Below are 9,604 nucleotides of genomic sequence, written 5' to 3'. Positions count from 1 at the left end.
GATCTGGACTGCTGGCTGGCCATTTCAGTACCCGGATCCTTCTTCTACGCAGCCATGATGTTGTAATTGATGCAGTATGTGGTCTGGCATTGTCATGTTGGAAAATGCAAGGTCTTCCCTGAAAGAGACGACGTGTGGATGGTAGCATATGTTGTTCTAGAACTTGGATATACCTTTCAGCATTGATGGTGCCTTTCCAGATGTGTAAGCTGCCCATGCCACACGCACTCATGCAACCCCATACCATCAGAGATGCTGGCTTCTGAACTGAGCACTGATAACAACTTGGGTTGTTCTTGTCCTCTTTAGTCCAGATGACATGGCGTCCCAGTTTTCCAAAAAGAACTTCAAATTTTGATTCGTCTGACCACAGAACAGTTTTCCACTTTGCCACAGTCCATTTTAAATGAGCCTTGGCCCAGAGAAAATGCCTGCACTTCTGGATCATGTTTAGATAGGGCTTCTTTTTTGACCTATAGAGTTTTAGCCGGCAACAGCGAATGGCACGGTGGATTGTGTTCACCGACAATGTTTTCTGGAAGTATTCCTGAGCCCATGTTGTGATTTCCTTTACAGTAGCATTCCTGTATGTGATGCAGTGCCGTCTAAGGGCCTGAAGATCACGGGCATCCAGTATGGTTTTCCGGCCTTGACCCTTACGCACAGAGATTGTTCCAGATTCTATGAATATTATTATGCACTGTAGATGATGATAACTTCAAACTCTTTGCAATTTTTCTCTGAGAAACTCCTTTCTGATATTGCTCCACTATTTTTCGCCGCAGCATTGGGGGAATTGGTGATCCTCTGCCCATCTTGACTTCTGAGAGACACTGCCACTCTGAGAGGCTCTTTTTATACCCAATCATGTTGCCAATTGACCTAATAAGTTGCAAATTGGTCCTCCAGCTGTTCCTTATATGTACATTTAACTTATCTATATTCTATTATGAATAAAATATACGTTTATGAGATTTGTAAATTATTGCATTGAATCGGCTTTGTATATATATATATATATATACATACAAAGAAGATATTTTTCTCCTTTATTTTGCCAAAACACAATAAAGGTTTTTATTGAAGAAGAAAAAAAACACCTTCCAGGTGAATCACAAACTTGCATTACAAACTGAGAATGGGAGAAAAGAAAGGTCCTGCAGGACAGTGTTTTAAAGTCACCATGAAATCAAAATCAACAATTCCTATTTTTATGGAATATTGCAGTATTTATTATAAATGATTGATCTGTGCACGACATTTTTTTTTTTTAATTCACATGTCCTCGTAATCTTTAAAGGGATGGTTGATTATGATTTCACGTTTTTAACCAGTTAGTATGTAATGTTGCTATTAGAGCAGAAACAACATCTGCAAAGTTACAATGCTCAAAGTTCAACGCAAAGGGAGAATTCTCTGTTTAAGCACTACAGCTGGTAGAGACTACAACAAGCTTCTTCCAGGGTTGGTGACATCACAAACCCCAAAATTTACATAAACCCTGCCCCCGGGAACATGCAACAAAGGAGGCCATGTTGGGCTGCTTTAGACAAGAGGAAGAGTTGTTGTAGTAGAGTGTTGTTACCATGCTGTTACGGATGTCATATCTTTTATTTCTTTTACTTTTTGTATGTGGGCCTTAGTCCACTAAGTGGCAGTAGTGGTTGTTTTCTTTCCCCTTTCTTCTTCTCCTTCTTTGTCTGAGCAGGTAGAGCCAGGTGAGACGAGAAGGGTCTGGCTGCAGACCATGGGCGAGTGGAGCTCCAGTCTTGAACAGGAAATACATCACCTCCACTTGAATAATTTTACCTCAGCAGTGCTACACTGGCAGACTGATGCTGCAGCTAGCATAGGTATAATCTATGTTTTGATGGCTTGTGTTAAAATAACGTAGTGAGGCAAAATCTCACAATAAAATAACAATTAATAAAAGAAAATGACTACTTATCAGATTGTGTTTTATTAATGTCTACACCTACCCCAACCCTAAACATACCCTTATAATAATAATGCAAATAAAGTAATTAAATGACGCAATATTGATGTGTGCATGCCCAGCGGCCATAGCTGTAGCTAGCTCCACTAGTGGAGGTGACGTATTTCCACTCTTGAGTGGAGCTCCACCGTCAGGCAGCCAACCCCTATTGGGTGAGACTGCTTATCATCTGCTGATTGGTCCTCAGTGAAAGGAAGTGTGTATAAATCCTGGCTAGTCTCCAGAGAAGACAGAGCTTGTTGACTGTTGGTTTGCCTTGTTGCTGTTGATGTGTATTACTGCTGCTGTTCCTTTGCGATTCATTACAAAGCTTATTTTATTTCCCTTGTCTGATGTTATCCTATTTTGATCTGTTGTAAGACTTATTTTTATTTATAGCTTTTTGTTACAAGCTTGTATAAATTGTGTTACATTGATGTAGACACTTTTCTTGCTCACTCAAGTTGTTGTTAAACTGTTGAACTGACGTTTTTCTTGTAAATATTGTACATAGACCAAACTAGGAAGTTCTAGGGAGTGGGTGCCACTTTATATTTTTATTTGGAAATTGTTTGGTTTTCTCCTGTTAAAAGTAGAGAGGGAGCCAGGGAACTATCTTGTTGTTTATTTCCTTTTCTTTCTTTGAGTTAAGTGTAGATTAATTCCCTATAGTAAGAGGTATTTTTGTTTGGTTGGTTTCTTTTGGCTTTCCCCACTCCTGAAGTTATTTTATACTTCCTACACTTTTGTTACGCCAATAAACCTGATTGTACTACATTTCTTGTGTTTTGGCATGTAACTTTTAGAGCCAAGTTTTGCTTTTATGTTAATGCTTTAGTTATCGTTATCTTTAATGTTGCTTCCCCTATCCTAGACTGGGAGGAACGTAACAATTCCATCATTTTACGCTGGACTGCTTACAAAACGAGGGTCAATTCAACGCTGGATTTGCACATAAGATTAACATGACGGCACATGCTAGTCAATGAGTTGAATATACTCCACAGCAACTACATAAATGTATCCATTCGTTGCATTCTCAACGTTGCATTCACAGTCTCTCCATCAGCATCCGATTCCGGTTTGAACAATGTAGGTCTGAACACCGATACTGACAATCGTCATTTTGGCTGTGTGAGATTCTCCAGCTTTGTTGTTGTTGAGCAACTGAAGCGTGAGCTCCGCCCTCTTCTGGAAAGGGAGCTGGGAGCAGCAGTTCATTTGCATTTTAAGGGACACAAAAATGGCATGCATCCAAATAGGGGCAAATTTGACAAGCTATAATAAATGATCTGTGGGGTATTTAGAGCTAAAACTTCACAGACACATTCTGGGGACACCACAGACTTATATTACATCTTGTAAAAGGGGCATTATAGGTCCCCTTTAATCAAAATGACTTCCCTCTTGCAGCTCATCTCTTCTCTGATGTTAACTGGTGTGAGGGTGGGGCAACCTGTCACTCATACGAGATCAAAGCAAATCACAACCATCCAATCAATTCCCTGTGGACAAAATCAAGCCCTGCCCTACATTTATTCTTGTTCCAGAAGCTGCTTCAAGTAATCTAACAATTTAAAAGACCCTATTGATATATGGACATAAATTACAAGTATGAAACAATATATTTTACATTTAAAAATGTTCAGATAAATACAAATACGTAAGAAGTTTGAGTATTTAGGAAGACTTGCTCAATTACGTCATTAGAAGCGTTTTGGCGGGAGTGGGAGTTCCAGTTTATTACGATTCCCTTGTAGGCACTGGTGAAAACAAATCTGCTCTATAGACAGATGTCTATTAATATTGATTAGCATTCAGTGAATCTGGAAGTGATCAATACAAGTGTTGCAATGTCTACACTACGCTCCAGAAGGATTGTGCAGGTGAAAATAAATGTGGGTCTTCTTTAAACATCTATTCACCTAACTCTGGATTTCAGTTCCACAAAGATGTATAGGTTTTTACTGGTTTTCATCACCATAGTAACAAACAAAAATGTTCTCATTCAGTGATATCAGATACCGGACCAATCGGCTGTGTGCACAGTGAATTCACTTCTAATGCATAATAAATTTGTCCTAAAGTGAGCAAGGAAGTTACAGCAATGAAAGTTTAGCATGTTAAGACAGCCAATTTTTCCATTACAGATGTCATAGATTGATCTAAGCAAATGCAATCAGCACATCCAGTGCTGCTGTATGTTGGTCAGAACTGACTGAGATGAAAAGGTCAAAATGAAGAAAAGAAAAAAAACCCACAAAGAACAAACAGATTTTCCTATACGTTTTATTTGCTATAAAGACCAAAATAGGTAGATTTCATTATAAAATGCTTCAAATGGGGTAAAAACCTAATAATTAAAACATTTTGACAAAAGCTACACAGGATTAAAAGATACAGCTTTAGCCAATTTTATTTTATTTAGCTGAACCCAGAGATTTATTTGCACAATAAAAGGTGCTAATATAAGTTAGCCCTTAAGCCCTGGAGATCTTTGAGGAAAAAAAACAAAACAAAAACAAAGAATGAGAGATATAAAATTATAATAAAAGAATATATATTTATATATATATTTATATATATAATTATTTATATATATTGAGAAAGTGAACTTTGGTAGAAGAAAACTCTAGAGGACACCTGAGGTAGAAAAGACTGGAATAAAACAGCAATAGACAATCTTCACATAAAAAGTACCACCAAGTGACAAGAAACAGCATCATTTCATACAGGTCAGTTCAGCCCAGATCAAAAAGCCCATGAAATAACAGAACAACAATACAAAGTGAGATGATGAGAACTGAAAAGAAATGACAGAAGATGTGAAAAACTCAAGTAATACTGATTAGATTTTATGAAGCTGACTGAAGCAGACACCTTTCCAGTATATAAAAAGACAGAGTGCATAACTTTAAAGCTTTCATAAAGGAAAGAAAAAAAAAAAAAAAAACACCCAATGCAGGAACAAAAATATGTATTTATGATGAGAAGTGTGGCTTAAAAAAAAAAAAAAAAAAAAAAACACGCAGGAGTCAAGTAAAATACATTTAGCTACCAAAATTCATATTTACATCTTAACTCTTCAAGCTTGATCAGCCTGTATTCCACATAAATGAGGAGAATTTGCATTAAATAACTTTACTTTTAAAAATAGTTTTGAAATTGTCACATTTAAAACTCATCGAGAGTCCAAATAAGGTCATCAATATACTTTTAAAACGGTTTTAAAAATTTCAGAAAACCAAAACAGCAACAACGCTTGAAGAGCTACAGTTCATACACCTGACATGTTTTCAGAACATGCATAATGTTAATGGATTTGGGGGAAACAGTGTTTACGAGCACTTAAATTCATTAGCTAAATATGATCCCTCCACCGAAATGTTCAACAGCATGAACGCTTGTGTAATAGAGTAAATAACACATAAGGAAATATTCAGTTACACGTGTTGAATATTCCTATAGGAAGCTTAATCGTTTACAAAACGTCTGTTGGATTTTCGTGAACGTGAACAGAACAGCACCAATAACATGGCTGAGTAAATAACAGCTGAAAAGGAAATGAAATTTCAACTGAATTATGAGTCAACACCCAAAATAATAAGTCAAATCACAACATATAAACTGAATAGAGTTGGAGATCAGAAATAATGTTCCAGTGAGACTTTCGAACATGATTTACAGACACATCACAGTCTAAAATTGGGTGATAGCTTTGAAAAGATTCCCAATTACACCCATTAAGCTAAAACAAGTAAAACCAGACATTTATACACACGATCTCCATTTAGAAATGAAATGAAATGAAAAGCGAACCATACCGGCATCATAAGCATTCACATTCAGCGGTGCGCTAGTTCAACTAGCAAAGATTTGTCTTTCACCAAAACACATTCACGGTGTAAAACAACACATGAGGCCTGACATGCACTCACTGAGGATCAGTCTAAAATCTAATGTGTTAAATGTGAGGGGATTTAACAGATGAGAAACTGTTCTTCTTCAAACAGGCTGACCTTTACTACAGATAACCTGATTTTCAGCCTTCCAGAAGGTAAATTAACTACTCACCACAGAGCAGAGATCTTAACTTAAAAACAGAAATGGCACGTTTATACAGACACTCTTAGTACTAAGACTACATGTGCAATCATGTTTTTTGCATCATGTTTTGAGGATACAGCATTTAGGGCCCTCTTCAATGACTGTGTTTTGTTTGTTTAGGCAAGTGAAAGACAGAAAGTGGCTAAACTAGCACTAAGAACATGACAGCAGTATGAGGCACAGGCCAGACGCGGCCTTCAGTAGTACGACGTCTCTGCAGCTGCAGGTGAGTGAGAGGACTCTACCAGCTGTGGCGGAAGATGGGATGCTTCAGCAGCTCTCTGGAGGGCGGCCGGTCGGAGGGCTGAAGCTCAAGGCAACGCAGGGTGACGTCCCGCAGGCCTGGAGACAGGTGGGTTGGGATAGTTGGTGCTGTGGTAGCGCTGGCAATCTGAGGGAGGAGACAGTGATTAGACAGTTGACCAAACAACATGTCTAAAGCGAGGCACTTCAAATACACGCACAGTAGGGCTGGGCGTATAACAATAATCAGGGCTGGGAAAAAGAATACGCTAATTTCTGTGATTAATAACATGGTAAAAAAAATTATACAATTAAAAGGGTAATTCACCAAGATAGACTTTAATCCAACTTGGCTGTCTACGCAGTACAGGGCTGCACGATATTGGAAAAAAACTGACATTGCGATACTTTGTTTTTCTGCGATATAGAAAAAAAAAAATTCACTGTATGACTTGAATAGCTCTATTAGGAATGAATTACTCATTCTAGAATCATCAGGGTGATTTTGTAGGTGAGTGAATACGCATAGAATATAATCAACAAATTATAATCATAGAGAAATAGAACAAAGATACAAAAGAAAAAAAAAATACGCCTTTATATTTTTCAGGTAAGTAACAGTATTCAGGTGCATAAATTGAATAATCAAATGTAAAATAACACTGCATAGTCTTTAAAGTATAAATTAAATATAATTAATCTGTGTTAAAACTACAAAAGTGATTTCCTCTGTGTTTTGTTGTTTGATTAACATTCATGACACAGAAAGCAGCAAGAATATTAGGCTGCTGTCACTTTAAGACCGGAATGCGTGGATCAAAAATACTGTTACATATCCGTACTGTTACATATATATTTCTTTCTCAATTGTTTAGTTCACCTAAGACATAAGTAACTGTGTTTATAAGGATACTCTATGTTTTACGTGCATTTTGACCATTTTTTTTTTGCACGTGTCCATTCAGGCACAAATAGACGCGGAACACATTCGGTGTTCATGTGCAAGCACGCAGCTCTGTGTGTGTACGCATAGAAAACAGCCACACATTCAGAACAGAGTTCTCTTTCGCGTCTTTGTGTGCTTAAATGGTTTAAATTCAAATGAATGTTTAAACTGACAGTTGTATGATGCTCAAAATTTGCAATTAATCCGAGAATCACGTGCGTTTTGAACCTGGTCCGTATTAACGATCCCTATACTTGACACTGTGCATTCTGCGACTATAGCGGATGCACACATGACGATTTCGATGCTAAAACAATATATCGTGCAACCCTTAATGCAGTAGAAACACATTTTGTTTTTTAATCGGTGCTACATGACTAGAGATAAAGAGCTGTGATGTTCCCTTTTGCCATAATTCAATTTTGATTTTGGTGCTGCATGGGTTGGAATACAAAAATTTTGATCTGTAGTTTTAACAAAAGCCCTGGAGTGGTCCAGACAAAATGACTCGCTTTGCGTCTGCCGGTGGACTTTTGATGACAAACAATAAGGGATATCTGGGTGCAGGTAAGAAACAGAACACATTGTTCATTTACACATCCTACTGACATAGTAACAATACAAAGATGATAAAAACTTACCCTTTAATGCTTTTTCACTTCTTGAAGCTACTGAGTACTGAAACTACATGTTTTAACTAGTAATTTTTATTATTTGTTCAGCATGAAAATGTGTAAAAAAAAAAAAAGAAGTTTTGAAGGAAACGTCAAAAAATGAATTCATCTGAAGTCATAGACATTAACTCATGATGACATGTATTATATGGGTTAAGTTTTCAGCAAACATGACAATTATTTTTTGCTCATAAAGCCCCAGTGTGCACACATTCAGTTCAATCCTCACCTTGAAAATGAGTGCCAGGTGGTTGGAGTGTTTCTCAGCATTCCAGGGAGGCTTAGCACAAGACATCTCTATAATAGCACAGCCCACACTCCAGACGTCACAGCTGCGACCGTACTGCTGCCCTCTCAGCACCTGGAATCGCACACATCCATAAATGACACCAGTTAAATGGTTCACTGAAATAAAATGTCCCAACAAACATCCATCCAATTCAATCCATTTTCCTTGTCCCATGTAGGGTTGCAGGGATGATGGAGTCTATTGGTCCATTGCATACACTCATCCCTACAGTCTCCAATTCATCTATCCAACTATCCTGCTTATCTTTGGACTGTGGGGGAACCCAGAGCACCCAGAGGAAACACACGCCAGCACGGGGAGAACGTGTTCCACACAGAAATGCTTCTTGACTCAGCTGGGACTCAAACCGGGGACCTTCTGACTGTGAGTGGTGGAGGTGTATGGCAGGGTATGGCGGCTGCCATACCTTGGCTGCCTGGTCAGTACCGCTCAAAAGTTTGGGATCGGTAAGATTTTTAATGTTTTTAAAAGAAGTTTTGTCTGCTCACCAAGGCTACATTTATTTAATTAAAAATACAGTAAAAAGAGTAATATTGTGAAAAATTATTACAATTTAAAATAACTGTTTTCTATTTGAATATATTTTTACAAAGTAATTTATTCTCGTGTTGGCAAAGCTGAATTTTCAGCATCATTACTCCAGTCTTCAGTGTCACATGATCCTTCAGAAATCATTCTAATATGATGATTAGTTCCTCAAGAAATATTTGTTATTATTATCAATGTTGAAAACAGTTGTATACTTTTTATTTTTTTCAAGATTCCTTGATGAATAGAAAGTTCAAAAGAACAGCATTTATCTAAAATACAAAGCTTTTGTAACATTTTACACTACCGTTCAAAAGTTTGGGGTCAGTAAGAATTTTTATTTTTATTTTTTTGAAAAGAAATTAAAGAAATTAATACTTTTATTTAGCAAGGATGCATTAAATCAATCAAAAGTGACAGTAAAGACATTTATAATGTTACAAAAGATTAGATTTCAAATAAACACTGTTCTTTTGAACTTTCTATTCATCAAAGAATCCTGAAAAAAAAAAAAAATATATTGTACACAAATATTTTGTACAATTGTAAATAAATGTTTCTTGAGCAGCAAACTGACATATTAGAATGATTTCTGAAGGATCATGTGACACTGAAGACTGGATTAACGATGCTGAAAATTCAGCTTTGCCAACACAAGAATAAATTACATTTTCAAATATTTTCAAATAGAAAACAGTCATTTTAAATTGTAATAATATTTCACAATATTACTGTTTTTACTGTATTTTTAATGAAGTAAATGCACCCTTTGTGAGCAGAAAAAACTTCTTTAAAAACATTAAAAATCTTACCGATCCCAA

The 9,604-nt window shown here is 36.8% G+C and overlaps 2 protein-coding genes across 4 annotated transcripts in view; one reads left to right on the top strand and one right to left on the bottom strand.

Moving 5' to 3' along the window:
- LOC125255945 (histone-lysine N-methyltransferase 2D-like) overlaps nt 1-9,604 on the top strand; it is a 526,365-nt gene that overhangs the window by 333,157 nt on the left and 183,604 nt on the right. The gene's annotated exons all lie outside the window — the stretch shown is intronic.
- Nucleotides 4,251-9,604, bottom strand: part of map3k1 (mitogen-activated protein kinase kinase kinase 1, E3 ubiquitin protein ligase) — a 64,458-nt gene continuing 59,104 nt past the window's right edge. For both annotated transcript variants that reach the window (XM_048171389.1, XM_048171399.1), the window contains exons 19-20: nt 8,175-8,306; nt 4,251-6,473 (exon numbers count right to left, since the gene is read on the bottom strand). In XM_048171389.1, coding sequence (XP_048027346.1) covers nt 6,324-6,473; nt 8,175-8,306 — 282 coding nt within the window. In that variant the 3' untranslated portion in view covers nt 4,251-6,323. The remainder of the gene's footprint in view (nt 6,474-8,174; nt 8,307-9,604) is intronic.

Source organism: Megalobrama amblycephala, linkage group LG2 (assembly GCF_018812025.1).
Source record: "Megalobrama amblycephala isolate DHTTF-2021 linkage group LG2, ASM1881202v1, whole genome shotgun sequence".
Taxonomy (NCBI): Eukaryota; Metazoa; Chordata; class Actinopteri; order Cypriniformes; family Xenocyprididae; genus Megalobrama; species Megalobrama amblycephala.
This window is presented reverse-complemented; position numbering and strand designations above follow the sequence as displayed.